We start from the raw sequence: 24,002 nt of genomic DNA, 5'->3' as shown, positions 1-24,002 counted from the left end.
ACGGACCGTTTTCATCGGACATGTCCACTGGGATCATTTGGTCTGATGGCTGTACACACCATCAGACCAAATTCCCCGCTGACAGGATACGCGGTGACGTGGCCGCGACGATGACATGGCAACGTGCGTGACCCTGGAAGGTCAATGCTTCCACGCATGCGTCGAATCACTGAGCGGACATGTCCGGTGAGTCATACAGACGACCGAACATGTCCGACGGACAGGCTTCCAGCGGACATGTTTCTTAGCATGCTAAGAAACATTTGTCCGCTGGAAACCTGTCCGCTCGGCCGGGAATCCTGTCCGGTCGGCCGTACAGACGTCTGAACATGTCCGCGGAAACTGGTCCGCGGACCAGTTTCAGCAAACATGTTCGGTCGTGTGTACGAGGCCTTAAATGTTCTTTTTGCCTAAGGCAAACGGTTCAATTTTTCATTCTCCCGTACTGTGCTGGGGGGAGCTGCTTTTGAAAGTGTGTTTTTTATTTTTTTTATTTATTTTTTACCTTTTGTGGTTGTAAACCCTTGCATATACCCAGTTAAGTGACTGGCCTCGGGTGATACAAAGAGATGAAAAAGCCTTCTACATCAGTTGTACCTGTTTATCTGTAGCCATTCAAAGTCCAGAATGTATAAAGCTTGTCTGAACTATCAGAAAAAAAGGGGACAGAGAGCTGACATTACACACTACTGAGCTCAGTTTGGAGAGTTGGGTGAATGGAGGGAAGGGACACACGCCTCCTTCTACACATGAACAGAGCTGAGGCTGCCAATCGGCTGGAGCAGTCTCCCCTGTCACCTTCTTAATTTTTCCTGAGACCAAAAAAATAATCAGAAGCGATTCATGTTGATAGCAGAGGTATGAAGCAGCAGACAGAAATTACACGTTGTGCTCTTAATTGAGACAAGAGGAATATGCTTATTTCATATTTGATGTTTACAATCAATTTCATTAAGAAAACGCATTAAAGTAAGAAAACCTTTTGCCTTTTAGAGCCACTTTAGAGTTTGGGCCTTTTGTCGTCCTCAGACTGGCTGGTCTGAACCCTTTCCCGATGACCGCCTCTCAGCCTTTAAGGTTTCTAAAACCTGGGAGGTGGGCATTCGGATCATGTGACCGCTGTGATTGTCTGTCAAAGCAGTCACATGATTGGAAAGCTACCGATCGCAAGTATGCACTGTGAGCTTACTGTTGCCCGCTGGCTGCCGTGCGGGGAATGCGCTCTCAGCAAGGTAAGTTACTTACGCAGGGCCGCATATACGTAGCCACGCGGCGTTAAGGCCCACCTGCCTAGAGGCTGCATATAAGCGTACTGTAGGCGCCAAAGGGTTAGTGGACCTTGTGTCCATTTTTCCCTTAGGGGTCGTTTTTAAGGCTGATAACCCACCCAGTTTAATTTTATTGACCCTTCTTGGTTTTGGTCTGTTCTAGTTATATTTCTTGACCTGTTGGTGGTTTCCTTAAGCTCACAGCTTCTGTTGTTGAATGAGTGTACTTCAGTCCTTTCTTTTGGCAAAATTCTTGGATATCCCAATTGTTTCTGAATTCCTGACTTTGTGCTCCTCAGTGAAGAAAATTAAAAATGTAGCACTTATCGTAAATTTTTTCTCTTGAAGTCCATTGAGGGACACAGGTACTGCTTGCTCATAAAACTGTTGTGGGTTATACAAGGCTGGCTGACTTTGAATTACCATAGAAGTAAAAATATTTTGTTAGAGTAGGGGAGGATGATGAGCCCTGTCAGTTGTGGTATGATTTTAAATTTTTTGCTAGCTGTGTCTTTATAGATGAGATTCCCCTTTCATTCCTGTCCCATAGCCAGAACAGGGTCATCTTAAAGGGGACCCAGTCAACAATTAAAATCTGACAGCTGTTCTAATCGCTCTCCACTCTGTAACTAAAATTGTATTTCCTTCAGTTCTATTTTAAACATCAGTGTCCCACTTGTGTGGTTAATGGGCCAGACAATATTTATTTAATCAGTCTTGCCTTTAGAATATTGTCGTTTTATTTCACATGTGATAAAAAAATAATAATTGATGGTGTCCATATACTTTGTTCCACCTTCGTTTGGTAGGATAATTTAGAAATATGCAGAACATTATGGAGTTAGTAACTAAAATACAATTATTTTTTCACTTCCTCGACCCTGTATATTTATATTGGCAAAATCTTTGGGTATCTGTAAATAAACAGAGTTTAAAGTTAAAATCATTCCTTTTGTAAATCGGCTTCTATAATTATTTCTTTTTAAATAGGATATGGTGGTCCGAGCCTTACAGCAAACAAACAGTCGTAGCATTGAAGCTGCAATTGAGTTTATGAGTTATCAAGAACCCTATCGAGAGCCACAAGTTGCTGCTGCATCAAGACCCCTGAACGCTGGCATGAAACCTCAAGGTGGATGACTAACGTTAATTTCTTGTGTGTCTGTGTGCTCTGGACGAAGCATCAGCAATACAGTAGTTCTTTTGTATTGGCTAAATTACTGCTTTTCGTGCATTAATATTGTGTGCACTTACACCTACTCTTCTTGGCATGTGCAACGATGCTAAGAGCTCAGTACTTTAGGCATTGTTCTTTATGGTCAGAACTCATGTGCAGAGTTTTGTACCTGGGAGTGCCAGAGGTGATCGACATTGTGCTTATTGTAGGGCTGTCACTCTGATTCTGGCACTAGAGTGACCTAGAACAAGTGCACAGATCAGTTCAGACACTTCAGATTTTGATGGCTATGTGTGTTTTTATCTCCCAATGTGAACATTGTAAAAAAAAATTGTCTTCCGCAAGAAGGTATGATTATGCCACCATAGATCAAGAGGAGCGTGTAAATGACAAAATGTGGTCTGTAGTAGGGATGAGCTTCAACGTGTTCGCACACTCCGCGTGCAGAGTCTGCACGGCGCTGCGCTAATCACAGGCAGGGAGACATTTCCCAATCTCTGCAGCCAAGCTTTGGGAAATGTCTCCCTGCCTATGATTAGCGCCTCGCCGTGCAGACTTCCTGGCGGGCTCTGCACGTGGAGTGTGCGGACACACCGGAGCTCATCCCTAATCTGTAGTCATAGGATTATTCAATGCATAGGCAAAATATAATTTTGCTTTTTAAATATGGCATCCTTGTCTCCTGTGTATATTGAAGGTAATCTTATGATATCGCGAATACTATGGGATTTCAATGCCGCCAGCTGCTGTAATGTAGATTTAAAGTACATTATTATTTTCTCCACAGATTCTTTAAGGATAAGTTCTTCTTTTTTGAATAAATAAATGCCCATATTTTTGCAAGGAAAAGCATGTGATTTTTTTTCATAGAAGCCTACAGAGCATTGCACCACGATTAGTGAATTGCATGTGCAATGTCGGGCTCCTGCACACATTGCCTGCAGCTCTGAGGCCCATAACTTTGTATGAGCTTTCTGTTACAGAGCTGTAGGAATTGTGAATGGATTACGAGCGTGCTGATTGGCACACACGCAGTCCATTTAGAACTACAACCCACAAACTTGTAGTTTCCCAAGTCATCCTTCAGGACGATAAGCTCATGTGACCGTCCTGGAGGATTCCTGGAATAGGAGTTATGAGGTAGTAACTTGTTTTCCCAAGTCATCCTCCAGGAAGCTCACATGAACTTTACCGTCCTGGGGGATTTCTGGAAAAGGAGTTTTCAGGTAATAACTAATGTTTTTCTCATTCACAGATTCTTTGGAATAAATGGGCTGTGGGGGCAGAACCCTCAACAGCTGTGCTGTTTTCAAAATGACAGAAGGTGCTGGGACAGGATCCTGGTGAGGATGCAACCAGCAGCATTTGCTTCCTGGGACACAGTGAGAGAAACTGATGTTGTTCCTCCCACTGTGTGATGTCAGAAACCTGAAGCAATGAGAATTTTTTCACTTCCAGTTTCGGTCTCATGTAACCTGCTTGTGAGAGCATCTTATCAAACTGATCTCTGTTTAATCCGATTCTTTGGTCCAAAAAGAGGACATGTCATGACCCATGTCCATCCCTTGTGATAGCAATAAAGTTGATCCCCAAAAAAAGAGACAATGTAAAAAAAAAAAAAATAACATTTTGTTAAAGTGCCCCATCCCCACTGCACGCATATATAAATGGCAATAGCACTACACCCGTGAGATATTGTTGGGAATGTCAGAACGAGAGCAATAATTTTATCACCAGACCTCTTGTGTAGCTCTAAGCTGGTAACATTTTACAGGCTTTTTAAGCATTGCCTGAGATTTTTAGGTACTGTAGTTTGGCTCCATTCAACGGGTGTAAGCAATTTTAAAGAGTGACATGTTGGGTATCTATTTACTCATCGTAACATCAGCTTTTATATTTTACCAAATCATTTGGTGTTATGTAGTGTTTTTGTGCATTTAAAATTCAGTGTATTTTTCCCCAAAAAAATCCTTTGAAAAACATTTTATAGAAAATATAATGGTGGGTGTTGCAATTTTTTATGTCACACAATATTTGTGCAGCAGTTTCTCAAACGCAATTTTATTTTTTTGGGGGGAAAAAAACACTATTTACATATGCCTGCACAACCTACTTATGTGTTTGCCTTTGTGTGCAAGCATGGGGGGGAGGACACGGGCGCTTTAATTTTGTATTTTGTTTTATTTAAAAAATACATTTACACAGTTTTTTTTTTTTTTTTTTTTTCTTTATCTATTTTGTTGCTATCAGAAGGGATGAACAGGACCTATTTATGGAGAGTATATGACACAAAAAATGGCCCAGTAGAAATCCACTGGAACCACAGCACTCCACAAAGCAGCCCCTGACTGGTTAGGTGAAAACAAAATGGTAAAGCTAAATGGTTAGTTTGTGGTCCCAGCATGGTAGTATACCATTTGATAATCTCAAAAAGGAAATGTGATACCACACATTTAATATATAGTTAGAGAGGAGTTCCAGGCTATTTTTAGTTTATTAAAAGTCAGCAGCTACAAAAAGTTTAGCTGCTGACTTTTAATAAACAGCCACTCGCCTGTCCCATGGTCCAGCGATGCGGCCCGCTCCTCCCCCCCCCCCCTCCCCTCCCTTCCTCTGCGCCTCCATTGGAACTGTGGGCGCCCAGCCGTGACAGCTTGTGGCTTCACGGACGGGCGCGCACTGTGCATGTGTTCATATTCTGGGACCTGTCGCGTGTCCCAGGAGTTCGCCTAGAGGGAGGGGCCGCCTAGGGAAAGAGGAGTCACCACCTAGGAGGAAGTGGGACAGAAAGTCCCCTTCAAAACGAAGAACCCACCCCCCCTAAAAACAAATTAAAAAATGTCATGCCAAATGTGGCATGTAAGGGAGCGTAGAGTACTTAATGTGGAAGTTCCACTTTTGTGTGAAACTCCGCTTTAAAGTGTTAACCCCCAAAACAACAAACCAGATCCTGTTCCCCCTAAAGCATGTTTTTCAGCATAGTGCTCATTTGGGCCCCTGTAACACCTAACAAAAAAAAAAACCTGGCTGATCCTGCCAGTTTCTACCCTCCTCTCTCTGCGCTGACTCCCATGTATCAGGGCTGCAGAGCCCTGACACCGAAGTCATCAGTACGTGCCTCTGTCATCTGCAGCCTGCTCTGTCTCTCCTGTGTGTTTTAAACCCCAGATCTCTCCTCTGCCTTCCAAAGTATTTGATCAAACAAAGATCGGTTTGGTCAGATGCTTGTTCAAGACGGTAAAAGCACGAAACAAGAAGTGACAAAATCCTCATCGCTTCCAGTTTGTGACGTCACACAGTGAGAGGAACAGCATTAGTTCCTCTTACTGTGTCCCTGGTAAAGACGGCGGCGGGGGGATGACGACACTTTTCTGCCACCTGTAAAAGTAATGCAGCAGCTTCTTAGCCACTAGGATTACTTTTACATTTGAAAGGAATCACCAGCTCTAAATAAATTATATTGCGATCATTGCTGCATCAATAACTGAGATATCACTCTTCCAATGCAGCAACGTACTGGTCGGCAAGTGGTTAAACTTCAAAAATATATTTTTAAACTGAACTTCAGACACACAAATTTTGATTCCTTAATAGAAATCCCAAACCTTGGTAAGGTTGCACATGGAGTGGGAGCAGCAGTTTTTTTATAGGAATCCCCTGTAATAAAGGTAAAGTGCATGAGTTGTTTTATGCTGGACTATTGCACAGATCTAAAAGAAATAAAGGAAATGGAGATTGTATAGGGGTCTTGTATTTATACAATATTCATTTAACCCATTTCGGCTGGAAAATACATTTTAATAATTGCTTTTAAAAAAATAAAAAATAACATTTATTACACTAATGTCCCATAATTTGTTGACATTATCTGGCATGTTTTTTAAATTTTTTTTTTTTTTTCTTTTAGCCTAAGCCTACTTGCTGTTTTAAAAAAATAAAACCTGCTGGCTTCTATAATGTAATCTTTTGGGCTTTAAATAAAAAAATTATATAAAAAAAAAAATCAGTTGATGGCATTGCAGTTTCACAGGGTTTTGTGTGCATGTGCTTTTTTCTAACCTTTTTTTAAAAATGTGTTTCTACAGGCAACATCCAGCATTCTGTGAATCGCAGACAGAGCTGGAAGGGTTCAAAGGAGTCCCTGGTTCCACAGAGACACATTTCACCCTTATCTGATAGTGTTATCTATGGTGGATCAGAAATGCCTGGATCCCAGTCAGAGATGGGAAGGCCATTATCTGGATCAGGCCTTCCAGCCTTTGCTCAACAGATTCCAGTCAATGGACATAGAGTGAACCCACCTCCTCCACCACAAGTAAGAAGTGTTACACCACCACCACAACCTCCTCCTAGAGGAACTACTTCATCACCACAGTCTTGGGAGCCCAACTCCCAAACAAAGCGTTACTCTGGTAATATGGAGTTTCTTGTTTCCCGCATTTCCCCAATACCACCTGGAGGTTGGCAAGAGGGATATTCATCTTCTAATATTAACTCTGCACAAATGATGAACCCACAGCCTCAGCCACAGAGACCTATGAATGCTGTACCTGTTGGAAGACAACCCATTATCATGCAAACATCTGGCAACAGCAAGTTTTTTTCGGGGAGAGCTGGCATTCAGAACGGTAATGGACAAACTGAATATTTAACACATCAAGTGGGTAATGGTGTTGGAAGACCACAACCTCCACCTTATATGTCAAATGGTCCAAATAATAGTGCGTTGCAGATGCAAGGCAATAATGTACCAATGTCCACTTCTGCTTATAATAATGGTAATTTGCCACAGTCTGTACTAGTACCAAATAGAAATAGTCACAACATGGAGCTATACAACATGAGTATTCCAAACCATCCAACTTCTTGGTCTCAGTCCACCTCTACGCAGTCACCTCCTGGGAATCATGAGATGCCATCATGGCAGAATAACATTCCGGTTAGGTCCAACTCTTTCAATAACCCAATGGCAGTTCGCCAAGTGCATTCTAGTAATTCACAAGCTTCTGCTACAACTGTGACTGCAATAACTCCTGCCCCTATACAGCAACCTGTAAAGAGCATGAGGGTTTTAAAGCCAGAACTTCAGACTGCACTGGCACCAGCACATCCATCATGGGTAACCCAAAATGTGCAAGGAGGGCTTTATTCAGAAGGAATGCCTCACAACAATCCTCTGTTGCCTACACAAACGGAAGCCCCAAATTACCAAGGACCACCACCACCGTACCCAAAGCACTTGCTCCAGCAAAATTCTCCCAGTTATGAAACTGGCCAAAAATCCAACAAAGATGATCTGTCTCCTGGAACTTCTAATTCTCAGGAAGAAGGAGAAAAGGCATCTGAATCAACTGTGGAAACCACTGAGAAAGAGAAGAAACAAATAACTACGTCCCCTGTGCCAGTCAGGAAGAACAAGAGAGATGAAGAGAGAAGGGAGTCTCGCATCCAGAGCTACTCACCACAGGCTTTTAAGTTTTTCATGGAGCAGCATGTTGAAAATATTCTAAAATCTCACCATCAAAGATTGCACCGCAAGAAGCAGCTGGAGAGCGAGATGATGCGAGTAAGTGCCATTTTCTAATGTCTTAAAAAGTTTCTCTTTCATTATAGTTGTATGAAGCCAAAGGGTATTCTAGTCCATGGATAACAGACATCTTTTATATGCACAAAGGTGTCTGTTTATGAAGCAGTGAAACAATTACACTGCTTCATTCTCAGAGGAGATCGTTGTCCTCTGGATGCCAGTTTATAAAGCCTTCAAATAGTGGAGAACGACCCCTGATACTGGAATCTCATGAGACTTTATGAGGTTACAGTACCAGAAATTCACTGAAACACAGAGGTGTCCATTTATTAAGCAGTGAATGGGGGGGGGGGGGGGCTGATCGAGGTAGAAGGAAGTTAATTATCCCCCCCCCCAGATTCTCTTTTCACACACTAATTCTCTCCCTCTGAGCTGGTGAATGAGGGAGTGTGAATTCTGACACAGATCGCCAGTGACGCGCTGAGATCGTAGCTTCATAAACTGTCCGTTTCTGTGTCAGTCAATTAGGATTCTCAGTGTGCGGAGATCATCTGCGGGAGAACATGTTCTCCCCCGGACTGTGATCAGTGGCGATCCTAGGCGCACATCACAAGTTTACTGCACGATCTATGGCTTTCCAAGTGGAAACTTTGCATCCAGCAAGGAATTCCATGTGAGACAGCTCCCCCAGCTGGAAGGGCTCAGAGGACTGATCTGCCAGCAGCCATGTGTCAGAGCGATAAACCCGAAGCATGAGCCAGGGAGGTTTCTGCTTTTTTTTTTTTTTTTTTTTTTTCCTGGTCCCTCTGCAACAGGTGTGAGCTCACTGACCGTTGTGTGTGTCAGCCTATGGGTGTCCCAGCTACCAGGACATGTCCCTGGCACTCAAGCAAAGCCACTGTGAGTCTCTCTCTCCTCCATATAGGAGGGACTGTATTGTAAATCTCCAATACAAGCAGATTGAGTATACTTCACTAGTGCACCCACAACTCCTTGTGTTCCCTGTCTGGAATATAGATGAATACAGTTGCTGCACACATCTATTAAGAATCAACGCTTGTATGGACAATTCCAAACTAATATATATTTTTTCTAAAAAATATGGACTTCTTATGGTTCTTACATTTTCCACCTCCCTAGCATACTCTGCTACTATTTCATATATAAAAATCAACAGCAAAAAATAAAGTGCAACTGCAAATACTATATATATATATATATATATATATATATATATATATATATATATATATATATATATATATATATATATATATATATATATATATATATATATAATGTCTATAAAAAGTGCTGATTCAATAAGTGTATGTTCGTGATGGTACAATATTCAATGTGGTGCAAGCTAAACTCTCTTTACCATAAACAATCGTGTGTGTAATACTAATTAACTCCTACAGGAAACTGTTAATTGAATAATAACAAACCAAAATATGTCGAAATATTTATAAAAAAAAAAACCTTCCTAAAACAAAACCTGTTTACAGCCTGTCTCAAACTGTACAAAAAACATATGTGTACCATAATTGGAAAAGTAATCCAAAAAAAAATAAAAGTGCTTAATCTCCCCCAAAGAGCATATGTGCAAAAAAAGTTTTAAACACCAGATTGCAATTCTCAAAAAATAAAGAACGAAATCAAAAAATTCATATATTTTGATGTCTGATGTGCTCCTTCATCAAAGTCCTAAGTGACTCACCAGAGACTGTGGCTGGTAAAGTTATAAACCAGTATTAACCAGGCAATTAAGGGGAAGAAAAAAAGGAAGATCTCCATATGTAATCTTTTTATTAATTATTAAAAATGGCCGTTTAGCCGCGTTTACAGGCCGCGTTTTCTTTTTTTTTTTTAAATGAAAAACGTTTGTAAACAAAACGCTGCTAGCGCTTGGCGCTTGAAATACCTCTGAACACAGCATCTGAATGCATTTTTTTTGGGTTCCAGAAAAAGCCTCTAAACTCGACTGCCTGAAAAAAATGCCAAACTGCTCCTAAACATCCGTTTACCAGCAGCAGTGTACACGAGGCCTAACATTTCTTAAGTGTCAACCCAACACTAGGGAACAATCGGGTATTATTTGTAATTAGTGTTCCTGGCTGTAGTCCAAAAGCTAAGAGCCGGATCTCTGCAAAAGGCTTGATGGTGTCGGCGTTGTTGCTGCCGCTCTGTGAGAACATTACACAACAAAACTACCGGGGATAGGACGCTGACACCATCAAGCCTTTTGTAGAGATCCGACTCTTGGTTTTTGGACTACAGCCAGGAACAAAGACACTCATTACCAATAATACGCAATTGTTCCCTAGTGTCGGGTTGCCTCATGTACACTACTGCGGGTAAACGGATGTTTAGGAGCAGTTGGGCATTTTTTTCAATGGCTCCTGAACTCTCCTCCAAGTTATCTCATCAGTACATGTACACTGGGTCGTTTATAGGCAGTTGAGTTTAGAGGCTTTTTCTGGAACCCAAAAAATGCGTTCAGAGGCATTTCAAGTGCCAAACACTAGCAGCATTTTTTTAACGGATGTTTTTCATTTAAAAAAAACAAAAACGAAACGGCCGTTTTTAGATACTGGTTTCTAGCTGTCAAGTTAAATTGTTCAGGAGAGTTGAACAACGTTCCGTGTACATGAAGTCTAATGCCGCATACACACGATCATTTTTCAGGTTGTAAAAAACAGTTTTTTTAAAAAATGTCAGTTAAAATGATGGTGTGTGGGCTACAGAGCATTTTTCGGGTTCTGAAAAACGGGCAAATTTTTTTTCCCGAACATGCTGCATTTTTTCACAACGTTTTAAACTGTAATTTTTCGGGTTGTAAAAAATGGTCGTTCGTAATGGAGTAGGCACATTCATCACGCTGAACCAGACAAAAAAGCGCAAATCGTCTTTTACTAACACAAAATCGGCTAAAGCAGCCCCAAGGGTGGCGTCATCCGCATGGAACTTCCCCTTTATAGTGCCGTCGTACGTGTTGTACGTCACTGCGCTTTGCTAGAGCATTTTTTTTTTTAACGATCGTGTGTAGGCAACGTTGTATTAATGATGAAGTTGAAAAAGTTGACAACGTTTTTTCTAGAGCCTGAAGAACGTTGTTTTTTACAACCCGAAAAATGATCAAGTGTACCCGGCATAAGTGTATTTTAAAAAGTTTTAATAAACAAAATCCTTTTAAAACAAGATTACATTATGGGGATCTTCCTTTTGTTTTTTTCTTCCCCTTAATTGCCGTTGTCCAATGGGGGAGAGAAACTGACAGGTGGAGATATTAGAATCAGCAGAGTGGAGAGAGAGATAACATCACACCATCTATTCTTGCCTCTTTTCCTCTTTACACAGCATTTGAGCAGCAGCAGGAGCCATTGGCTCTTGCTTGCTCTCAATCAGGTGCAGTGAAGAGGAAGTGGGGGCAGGCCTAAGTTCCGCTGTGTAAGTCTACCGAACACGGCTCCATAGGCCTATGGAACCGAGTTCGGTAGACTCAGGACCACAGGGACCACGGTCTCCCCATAGCCAGTGGCTGACTATGGTGGTCCCTCGGGGCCGCTCTGAGCAATACCACTGCACAGAGCAGTTTTTTTTTACTTTAGTAACACTTTAACACTTGCCTCCAGGGCACTTTCACCCCCTTCCTGCCCAGACCAATTTTCAGCTGTCACACTTTGAATGACAATTGCGCGGTCATGCTACACTGTACCCAAATGAAAATTTTATAATTTTTTCCCCACAAATAGAGCTTTCTTTTGGTGGTATTTATTTCTTGCGCTATAAACAAAAGAAGAGGGACAAGTTTGAAATAAAACACAATTTATTTATTTTTTGAACCAATTTTTTCCTCAGTTTTGGCCGATACGTATTCTTCTACATATTTTTGTTAAAAAAAATCGCAATAAGCGTATATTGATTGGTTTGCGTAAAAGTTATAGCGTCTACAAAATAGGGGATAGATTGATAGCTATTTATTATTATTTTTTTTTTTTACTAGTAATGGCAGCGATCGGCGATTTTTTTATCTTGACTGCGATATTGCGGCGGACTCTTTTGACCCATTTTTGGGACCATTCACATTTATACAGCGATCCCTGCTATAAAAATGCATTGATTACTGTATAAATGTGACTGGCAGGGAAGGGGTTAACACTAGGGGGCGAGGAAGGGGTTAATGTATTCCCTAATTAGTGATTCTTACTGTGGGGGAGGGGAGTGACTGGGGGAGGTGCCTGGTAATTTTTTTGGGGGGGGGGGGGGGGTGCCTGGTTTTGACAGGTACTTCCTGTGCCACTTCCAACTTCCGTCCCTTGGCCGCCAAGGCGGCGAGTCCTCTCCCCCCTAGGTGGCCCATGCATAGTGCGCACCCTGCTGTGAAAGTGTTGCTGCAGACTTTTAATAAACTGGAAAATGACTGAAACTCTGCTTTACCTGGGGGGGATATTCTGCAGTGGTGGTGGATTTGAATATATGTATATATTTGTGGGGCCTGATTAAATACATTTTGAAATATGTTATTCGAGTGAAAAAAAAAAAAAAATATGTCTTTCAGTAGGTAAATATCAATTTAATGAGCTCACTTGAAGCTCACTTTTGTTTTTATTGTTTTTGTTTTGTTTTTTTGTTTTTTTATTCCAGCTTCCCCATGTACCAATATACCATTAATGTACCTCTGCTGCAGATAAGAAACGGCTTTATATTCTAGAACAATTCTTACCTCGGCCTCCAGTTTCTTGTAGAAAACTCTTCCATTACTTCTTGCTGTTTGTCCTGGTATTTGAGATGGAAAACTGTTGGTGAACTAAGGAAGTAGTTCAGCAGCTGACGTCATTAACATACACCCTGCACCCGCCCTCCCCCTCCAGGAGATTGCTCCCGCCGACCTCTGTAGCTACAGGCAATGTCTGTGAGCACTGTTCTCTCTATACACAACCAGTGTCATTGTCTGCTGATCAATAATTTTGTATGTTACTTTCATCTTGCACAGATCTATCTTTTGATGTGTGCAGGAGCTGAGTGATCACATAGCCTATGTGAAGCAGAGCTGTAGTATTGAGAACAGGAGAAGCCTGTCCCTGAAAGTCTGTAAAGCTCACCATACACTGTACAATGTGATTGTATGTTCTCCTTTAGATCTGTGTAATGCAAGGGCCTGCATGATTGGATATAGGTGTGTCCTCCTATTATATAGTTTTGGTAAATCTAAAGGAGATTGTTCAGAGTTTGTACAATCAGATTGTATAGTGTATGGCCACCTTTTATACACCTAAAATGAAGTAGTATACCTTTCGGTGTCATTAATTTAACAGCACCCCAAATACGTAAGCAAACATATATTTTGTCAAGTGCGACAAATGTGCGGTAAATTATGTGCAAACTGCCAGAATGCCTCATGAGCTACTTTGCCGCATTTGTCACGTGGAAAAACGCACCTAAAAATGTGTGCTCCCAATGCGCTTTGTGAATGAGGCCTGAAAGTCAAGTTGGTGTGTTTTACACCCTCCCCCTCCCTGAGCTGGACTTGGATTACAAGAACTTTGACAGCTGAATGTCTCCCTCCCATGTATTAGTGTAAAGCTGGCCATATACTATACAATCTGATTGTACAATTTTTAGATTTACAAAACTGTGTAATAGGCGGATCCATCTGAATAATCTGTTCAATTTGTATTAGATTAGACAGACTCCTGCACTACATAGCTGATGGTAGATCTAAAGCAGATTGTACAGTCAGATTATACTGAGGGAGGTGTGGCCCACAGAAATAGCTCTTTTCTGTGATGCAGTAAGGCAGTGCATGATGGTATATAAAGTCCTCCAAAAAGCAATTTTAAACATTTTGAGAGGTGAGGATTAAGGCTGCATTCACACCTGAGTGCTCCCAAAACGCTTGAAAAACGCCCAAGAAGCAAAATCCCATTCATTTCAATGGCACCCGTTCGTATCTGAGTGTTTTGTCACCTGCAGCAAAACGCCTGAAAAATGCCTTAAGCGCAAAAAAAAGAACATGAGCTTCTTTGGGGCAGATTACAGGCGTTTTTCTGCTTTTTACATTGGTAACCTGTACAAAATCGCAGCAAAAACTCTGTAAAAACACGCGACTTTTGAAGTGCTCAGGTGTTAATGCAGCTTCAAAGTTGCTGTGGCCTAGGTAAGTGAGAGGTAAGCACATTGGGATGGCTTGGATAGAAATGGCTTTAACCACTTCAGCCCCGGAAAATTTGGCTGCTCAATGACCAGGCCATTTTTTGCGATGTACCCAAACAAAATTGACATCCTTCCACCCCCCAGAAAGAGAGCTTTGGTGCTATTCGATCATCTCTGAGGTTTACATTTTTTGTGCTATAAACAAAAATGAGCGAAATTTTGAAAAAAGCACAATATTTTGTACTTTTTGCTATAATAAATATCCCTAATTTCAAAAAACAAAACAAAAAAAAATCAAATTTCTTCCTCGGTTTAGGCCGATATGTATTTTTCGACATATTTTTGGTAACAAAAATTGCAATAAGCGTAATATTGATTGGTTTGCGCAAATGTTGTAGCGTCTACAAAATAGGGGAAAGATTTATGGCATTTTTTATTATTATTTTTTTACTAGTAATGGTGGTGATCAGCGATTTCTATCGTGACTGTGACATTGTGGCGGACAGCTCTGACACATTTTTTGGACCATTGACAATTATACAGCGATAAGTGCTATAAAAATGCACTGATTACTGTGTAAATGTCACTGGCAGGAAAGGGGTTAACACTAGGGGGCGATCAAAGGGTTAACTGTGTTCCCTCATGTGTGTTCTAACTGTAGAGGGAAGGAACTGACTGGAGGAGATGACAGATCGTTGTTCCTAACTAGTAGGAACTCATGGAACAGGGATCTGTGCATTTATACACACACTTCCCTGTTCTGGCTCACGACCGCCGGCTACGTGCATCGGCATCTCCGCAGTGCAGTTTGCGGGAAAGCTGCGCCGACCTGCCTCAATATGATGGACGCTGGTCGGCAAGCAGGTAAAAAGAAGGCTTCTTTTATGAAAAGTGAAATTCTGCCAGAAAAGCTTCACACTTTTATGCAATAGCAATATTTGTGAATTGAATGCACTAATGAAACACATTGTTATCAGACACAGTGAATTGAACTAGTACAATGCATTCTTAAAGTCTTCACAGCTCTTCGCTTTTTTTCCATAGTTTGTTATGTTGCAGCCTTATTCCAAAATGGATTAAATTCATTATTTTTCTCAAAATTCTACAAACAATACCCCATAACGACAATGTAAAAGAAGTTTGTTTGAAAAGTTTACGAATTTTTTTAAAAATTTAAAATTAAAAAAAATCACGTGTACTGTAAGTATTTACAGCCTTTGCTCAGTACTTTGTAGAAGCACCTTTCGCACCAATTACAGCCTCAAGTCTTTTTGAGTATGATTCTACAAGTTTGGCACACCTGTTTTGGGGTAGTTTCTCCCATTCTTCTTTGCAGGACCTCTCAAGCTCCATCAGGTTAGATGGGGAGCATTGGTGCACAGCCATTTTCAGACCTCTCCAGAGATATTTAATCGGGTTTAAGTTTGGGCTCTGGCTGGGCCACTCAAGGACATTCACAGAGTTGTCCCACAGCCACTGCTTTATTATCTTGGCTGTGTGCTTGGGGTTGTTGTCCTGTTGGAAGATGAACCTTCGCCCCGCTCTGAGGTTCAGAGAACTCTGGAGCAGGTTTTCATCAAGGATCTCTGTACATTGCTGCATTCATCTCTCCCTCAATCCTGACTAATCTCCCAGTTCCTGCCACTGAATACATCCCCACAGCATGATGCTGCCACCACCATACTTCACTGTAGGGATGATGTTGGCCAGGTGATGAGCAGTGCCTGGTTTCCTCCAGACATGATGCTTGCCATTCAGCCCAAAGAGTTTAATCTTTGGTTTATCAGCCCACAGAATTTGGTTTCTCATGGACTGAGAGTTTTTCAGGTGCCATTTGGCAGTGGTTTCTGTCTGGCCACTCTACCATACAGGCCTGATTGGTGGAGTGCTGCAGAGATGGTTGTTCTTCTGGAAAGTTCTCCTCTCCACAGCAGAGTGACCATCAGGTTCTTGGTCACCTCCCTGTCTAAGGCCCTTCTCCCCCTATCACTCAGTATGGCCAGGCGGCCCGCTCCAGGAAGAGTCTTGGTTGTTCCAAACTTCCTCCGTTGACAGGTGATGGAGGCCACTGTGCTCATTGGGACGTTCAATGCTGCAAAAAAAATCTGTACCCTTCCTCAGGTTTGTGCCACGATATCCTATCTTGGAGGTCTGCAGACAATTCCTTGGACTACATGGCTTGGTTTGTGCTCTGACATGCACTGTTAACTGCGGGACCTTATATAGATAGGTGTGTGCCTTTCCAAATCCTGCCCAATCAACTGAAGTTACCACAGGTGGACTCCAATAAAGTTGTAGAAACATCTCAAGGATGATTGGTGGAAACGGGACGCATCTGAGCTCAATTTTGAGTGTCATGGCAAAGCCTGTGAATGTTTGTTTTTTTTTGCAAAATTATTAAGGGCCCTTTCACACGGGGCGGATCAGTAATGATCCGCCTCCGTGTGTCCGTAAAGCTCAGCGGGGATCCTCTGTAAAATCCCCACTGAGCCGTCGGCTGACAGGGCGGTCCCCGCACACTGTGCAGGGACCGCTCTGTCTTTCCTCCGCTCTCCCTTATGGGGGATCGAATGAACACGGACCGTATGTCCGTGTTCACCCGATCCGATCTGCCAAACGGAAGAAAAATAGGATTTTCTTCCGTCCAAAAAAACGGAGCTTTGCGGAGGCGGGTGATTACGGGGGTCAGCGGATGGTCATCCGCTGACACCCGCAATCACATAGGGACCAATGTATGTCCCTTTTTCATCCGCAACGGATGGATGAAAATGCGGACATATGGTCCGCACATGTGAAAGGGGCCTAAAAATAGCAAAAAACAAAGATTTAAAACAAACTTCTTTCACATTGTCCTTATGGGGTATTTATTGTTTGTTGAATTTTGTGGAGAATAATGAATTTAATCAGTTTTGGAATAAGGCTGCAACATAACAAAATGTCGAAAAAATGAAGCACTGTAAATACTTAACGGTCAACTGACCTTTTTACGCTCGGGCTTAAAGGTGACCATACACTGGTAGAATTATGTTCAAACATTTTCCTTTTAAAAATATTTACTCTCTAGTCATTAGCTTGGACAAATCTGCATTAGATTTTGACAGCAATAACAAGAAAATTTGAAGGAGCGGAATGGGAATTTTTTTTTTTTATGGATATCGAACAGGGAATATGGTTTTCCTTCATGAATTCATTCCAAAATCATATGTTTTTTTTCTTAAGTACGAGAGTTTTTGCACAACTGGTTTGTATAGAAATCTGCTATTTCATAGCCGGCTTTAGGTTTGCTTTACTTTACACTTGAGTAAATGAGGCCTGTTGACATTTAAAATTTCTTGATGCTAGACATTTCAACAAGTTTTGGCATGTGCTGTAGTTTTATCTAGGATGAATTATTACAGGGGCCAACCCTGGGAAACTGAAAGCAGAAATAAGGGATAGTCTTTGAAAATGTTTGTTTTTATTATTTAGTGGGAAGAGATCACCTTTTATAATTTAGTGCATTAAAGGTGTGTGTGTATGTGTGTGTGTTTTTGTGTGTGTGTGTTTGTGTGTGTTTTTTCTTAGGGCCGGTTCACACCATGAGCCCCACTGGAATATGCTGTGGGTTCCTTAACATGTGATCCGGTTGCAGTATGATTTCAGCTTATTTCAGTGTGCTGAAATTTTGCAGGACCACATCAAAATTAGTGAATACGCTATTTTACAAAACACAGAGCAACTAGATCACAACTGAACTTACGTTTGGGGTGTAAGCATTGTGCTGATGTCTGCTGCAGATCGCAGGTGCAGTGCATTTTAACCACTTGCTGACCAGCGCACGCTGATATACGTCAGCAAAATGGCACAGACAGGCAAAAGGGCGTCTTTAAATTGCCGCTGTGTGGTCACATCTCCCCGTTCTGCCTGTCATCGGGACCAACGATCAGTGACGTGTCATGTGTAGCCACGCTCCCCTACAGTAAGAATCACTTCCCAGGGAACACTTAAGCCCCTACAGCGCCACTTAGTGGTTAACCCCTTCACTGCCCGTGTAATTTTTACAGTAATCTGTGCATTTTTATAGCCCTGATTGCTGTAAAAATGACAATGGTCCCAAAATAGTGTCTGATGTGTCTGCCATAATGTCGCAGTCACGATAAAAATCGCTGATCGCCACCATTACTAGTAAAAAAAATATTATTAAAAATGCCATAAAACTACTATCCCCTATTTTGTAGACGATATAACTTTTGCACAAACCGATCAATAAACGCTTATTGCGTTTTTTTTTTTTTTTATATATATATATATTTTTGCGGGATATTTATTAAAGTAAAAAATATTGCATTTTTATAAAAATTGTTACTCCTATTTTTTTTAGTGCAAAAATAAAAAAAACAGAGGTGATCAAATACCACCAAAAAAAATCTCTATTTGTGGGAAAAAAAAGGACATCCATTTTGTGTGGGAGCCACGTCGCACGACCGCGCAATTGTCAGTTAAAGCGACGCATTCCCGAATCGCAAAAAGTGACCCGATCATTTAGCAACAAAATGGTCCGAGGCTGAAGTGGTTAAACACAGTTCAGGAAACTCGAATGTAACCTGCATTTCCAAAATGGTGTTCTGTGAACTGGCCCTTAAATCATGCCTTACACATCATACAGGATTAAGTATACTGGAACTAATGAGCTATGCTTCAGGAGAATTGGACACTACAACCTGTAAGGACCGCCCAAACTAGAATGTTGGTCCCTGCCTTTACCCCATGTTGTCAAACTTGCCAACCCCTTTGAAAAGATTGGTGGACATCCATGCTGCTCTGAAGCAGTTCCTTTCCCAAGAGGTCAGAACTATGGTGCCAGAGGGGGAGAGGTTTCATAGTTTCATTTCCAACCTGTTCACTTGTGTCCCCAAAGCAAAAGGAAACATCCACCCCATACTGGATCTGAAGATTCTCAACTGATTTCTTCAGGTTAAAAAAGTCTACATGGAATCTATCCAGTCAGTCATGGTTTCCCTTCACCTGGAAGATTTTCTGGTCTGTGTACTTACACATCCCTTTTTCATGGTGCGTCAACTCTGCGTGCAGTGTTTGCTGTGGTGTAGGACATTAGCAATTTGTGGCCCTTTTATTTGGCCTGTCTACTGCACCAAGAGTTGGCACTATCCCATGGGATATCTGGGTGACCCATATTCCCAGGGAACATTCGACATATAAGCAAATGTCTTTTAGACTGCCCAAACCGTACAGAGGTTCAGGTGGATCCTAAATCTACAGAAATCAATGCTGGATCCACCTCATTGGTTTGGAGTATATGTGCCTGGTTCTGGATACGATGTTGTCTAAGCTCTTCCTTCCACAGTTAAAACCCCACACACTCTCCTCCATGCTCAAGTAGTAAAGGAGCAAACCAAAGCTCCACTTTTAGATGAGGGTTTTGGCCTGATGGTGCCTTCTTCAAGGCAGTCACACATACCCAGTATCATTTCAGACCTTTGAAACTCAACATTCTGGCAGCATGGGACAGGTTGGCTCAGTCTATGGACCTCCGCATTCATCTGGGAGGCGTCCTCAGGAAAATGCCATGACAGTGCCGAGCATCAGCCATAAGAGAGGAACCATAAGTCTCGCGGCTCAAAGGAAAGCAAATTCAATTCTCTCAAGGATGGAAAGTCATGTGTCAGCCTTGCACATTCTGAACATGGAAAAATGTAGGCAGACTTCCTCAGTTGTCAATGTCTGGACTCCTGAGAGTGGTCTCTTTTTTTTCTTTTTTTTTTTCCTCAAGGTGTTTTTAAATCTGTTTGAAAGTGGGGAATACCGGATGTGGACTTCCCGGCTTCCAGGTTCAACAAGCTGGACAGTTTTGCCTCCAGGTTCAGGAATTTGATGGCCTTTGCGATGTATGCTCTAATGATTCCTTTTGATAAGTTAAAACTGCTGTATGCCTTCCCTCCCCTAAAACTCCTGCCTTGCTCTGCTTTGTACTCAGACCTCATTGGGCTTCTGGCTGACACTCTATGGGCCCTCTCATATCATTTGAATCTTTTTTCCCATGGACTGGATTAGCCCCCTGCTTCTTGGTCGCTGGTTTTAGTAATGGCTTGGCTATTGAAGGCCAGGTCCTTAGCACTGGGGGCCTACCTAGTTCACTTATCCGTATGGTCTTAGACTATCAAGTTCACTTCTTTCAAAGTCCACCATTGAATCTGAAAAGCGTATTTCTCATGGTGAGGCAAGAAAAATTCAACCCAACAAGTACTTGGTAGGATGAAACCTGTCATTTCTCAATCAACGTTTGGCCTTGAATACAATCAATGGCAACTTTCAGTCCTTTCAATTTCACGTTCAGAGACTGCTTTATTCTCACTCTCTTGTGAATGTCTTAGTTTTTGTGTAGTGTGTTGGTAACATTGTTCCTTCTGTTCACTTCACAGTGACTTTTGTGGGATCTCAACCTGGGTCTGTCAGCTGTTCAAGCCCATTAAGGATATTCCTCTGTCAATCCTTACTCTCAAATTAGCCTTTCTTGTTGCCACCAATTTTGCGAAGCAAATAAGTTGGTGGTCTAAACTTGAAAAGAACCCTTTCTCATACTACACAAGGACAAGCTTGTTTTGAGGCCTCTCTTCTTCTTCCCAAGGCGTTTTTTTCCTTTTGCCTTAACCAGAGCATTGTTTTACCTTCTCCCGTCCTGCTCCAAAACATCTTAAAGGGACTTTGCTTCCTTGCCTGGATGTGGTATGCATGTTCAAATGTATCTCTCAAGTACAACTCCCTTTCATCCCCCCCCCTTTTTTTTTCCCTGAAGGTCCCCATAATGGACAGCCTGCTTATTATTCAACTGTGGCTAGATAGATTTGTTAGCTCACCATTCAAGCTTATGAACCCAGGGACACTGTGTGCCTTTTTTCCATTCACTAGATCAGTTGGTGTGTGTGTGTGTGGGGGCTTTTCAGCATGAGCCATATCATAGGTCTGCTGAGAATTGTAAGGCTTACCACCTGGTCTTCAGGTCTTATGTACATTAAGCTTTACCCTGCAGATGTTCACGCCTCAGTTGATGCTGGTTTCGGTCTTAAAAGAGAAGTATGAACAAAGCTTTTTGTCCATATTTCTCTTCTGGGCTCACAGGAGTGCATTTACTTTTACACTCCTATGACCCAGAATCGACCAACACTCCCAGGCTCTAGAAGGATTCCAACAATATTATTGTGATCCAACCAGATACCTGATTGGCATCTGGCTCAGCCCCTTAGCATGAGAGCCAGAGCCATCTGTTCCTGCCCACTTCCCAGCCCAGCACTCTAGTGAGTGCTGAAGGGACAGAGCTCTATGCTCCGGAAAGACCGAGAACTCGGCGTTCAGCATTGATGTGATTGCTCAGTTCTTGGGTTTAGAGTAGATGGAGGACAACTGCAGCAATAGACCAACTCTGCAGCATGAAGGTGAGTAAAGATGTATGTTTTGATTCCCATACTTCTCTTTTTAAGGTTTTCTAGGTGGTCCTGCAGGTTCCCCTATTAAACTGTTGATTTTGTTTTTTGTAGGCCTGTTTGTTTTTCATTTGCTGTTGCCCACTCCTCAGTTGGACTGCTGTTGGATATTCTGTTCATTACGGAATAGTTTATCCTATGTCCTGTAATGTACAATTGGTAAAAAAGGATTTTTGTTTTACCTGAAAATTCTTTTCTTGGCGTACATTTACAAGTAACCGTTCCCCTTCCCTCTGTTCTTCTGAACCGCACCTATCATTGCTTGCTACTAAGCCAAGACATACTTGGTGCAGAAGGGTTTATGCTGGGCTGTCCTTACTGCTTTGCGTGCTAGTGTCCAAGTCTGAAAGTAACAGTTCCCAATTACAGTTCCTTGAAAAAGTATTCAAACCACTTGAAATTTTCCACATTTTGTCATGTTACAACCAAAAAAGTAAATGTATTTTATTGGAATTTTATATTCAGCCCCCCTGAGTCAATACTTTTGTAGAACAACCTTTCGCTGCATTGATAGCTGCAAGTTTTTTTTGGGGGTATGTCTCTACCAGCTTTACACATCTAGAGTTACATTTTTGCCCATTCTTCTTTGCAAAATAGCTCATTTTCTGTCAGATTGGATGGAGAGCGTCTGAACAGCAATTTTCAGGTCTTGCCACAGATTCTCATTTGGATTTAGGATGTAGACCAAAGATTGAAGTGCTCTCACCAAGGAAACCAGTAGAGTAGGGTGCTCTGACTGCTGTGTCCTCCGGACAACACTACAAGCAATAGTAGAAAAGAGAAGAGACGGCAAATCCATGTCCATATTAAAATGTAGACACTTTATTAGCACATGTTAAAAGGTACAAGGGTAGACGTCTTTCGGCACACCGCCTTGATCACTGGACAACGTTAAAATGAGAAACGTACTATATATATATCACACCCACACCCACCGGATGAGCAGAAATCCAATTAAAGTGGAGTTCCACCCATAAATGTAACATTACATCAGTAGTTTTAAAAAAAAATGTCATTAGTCCTTTACGAATTTTTTTTTTTTTTTTTTTAGATGCCTTCAAAGTGTTGTTGCTAGGCAGAATAGTTAATCTTCCCACTTCCTGCACCTAGGTGCTTAATGCTTCCTAACCTACACCGCACAGACTCCTGGGAATGTAGTGGGTGTAACTTTCCAGAAGTCTGTGCACTCCCCAGTCTCGAAGAATCATGTGACTTGGACAGCACAGGTGCTGAAACCTGATCTGACACTGCTTGTGCAGCACTGAGCATGTGCGAGATTTGCAAGGCTGAAATCCAGGAAGCCATACAGTCTGGCTTCATGATGCCCACACTTAAGATGGCCCCAGTCAATTTCTATTTTATAAAGTGTCTAAATGCTGTAACAACCTAACAAAAACGGACCTTAGTTTACAGACTAACTTTACTAGAATACATTAAGCTTGTGTATTACAGGGGTATTTATATTTAAAAAGTGAAATTGTGGCCGGAACTCCGTTTTAAGCGAAAAAGTCCATGAAACTGTCCAACTGGTAAGGGGGAAGGGGAAAAGATATGTACCATGAATCAAAATAACAAAAATAAACCATAAGGCCCCTTTCACACCTGCGGACCGCGTGTCCGATTTTTCATCCATCCGTTTACGGATGAAAAGGGGACATACATTGATCCCTATGAGATAGCGGGTGTCCGCTGACACCGATCTCATCATTGTCCGCAATCCTCAGATTCTGCAGACAGAGGAAAATCCTATTTTTCCATCTGTCTGCAGATCGGATCGGGTGAACACGGACAGACAGTCCGTGTTCATCCGATCCCCCCATAGAGGAGAGCAGGGATCTGACAGGGCGGTCCCTGCACATCTGCTGGCTCAGCGGGGATCAACAAAGCGATCCCCGCTGAGCAAGCGCATACACATGTACGGATCCTCGTGGGATCCGTACGTGTGAAAGGGGCCTAAGGAGATGTTCCAAACAATGTGCTGTCAGCTGTCAAAAAATAAAAAGTAGTAAATGGAAAATAAAAATAGAATATATATGTGTATATATGTATGTATGTGTATATATTTATAAAAAATATAATATATATGAAAATGAACTTATTTGGCATAATAATCTGTGTATGTGATACCTTTTTAACATGTGCCAATAAAGTGTCTACATTTGAATATGGACATGGAGTTGCCGGCTCTACTTAATTGTATTTAGGTCTGGACATTGACTTGGTCATTCTAACACATAACTATGCTTTGATCTAAACCATTCCATTGTAGCTCTGGCTGTATGTTTAGGGTCGTTTTCCTGCTGGAAGGTGAACCTCTGCCCTATTCTCAAGTCTTTTGCAGACTCTAAGGCCCTGTACACACCATCAGATCAAAATCCCAGCGGAAAACATCCGCG

The 24,002-nt window shown here is 41.8% G+C and overlaps 1 protein-coding gene across 3 annotated transcripts in view; it reads left to right on the top strand.

Moving 5' to 3' along the window:
* Positions 1-24,002, top strand: part of LATS1 (large tumor suppressor kinase 1) — a 41,192-nt gene that overhangs the window by 4,710 nt on the left and 12,480 nt on the right. For all 3 annotated transcript variants that reach the window (XM_040350599.1, XM_040350601.1, XM_040350600.1), the window contains exons 3-4: positions 2,259-2,400; positions 6,531-8,011. In XM_040350599.1, the coding sequence (XP_040206533.1) occupies positions 2,259-2,400; positions 6,531-8,011 (1,623 nt within the window). The remainder of the gene's footprint in view (positions 1-2,258; positions 2,401-6,530; positions 8,012-24,002) is intronic.

This window comes from Rana temporaria, chromosome 4 (assembly GCF_905171775.1).
Source record: "Rana temporaria chromosome 4, aRanTem1.1, whole genome shotgun sequence".
Lineage (NCBI taxonomy): Eukaryota > Metazoa > Chordata > Amphibia > Anura > Ranidae > Rana > Rana temporaria.
This window is presented reverse-complemented; position numbering and strand designations above follow the sequence as displayed.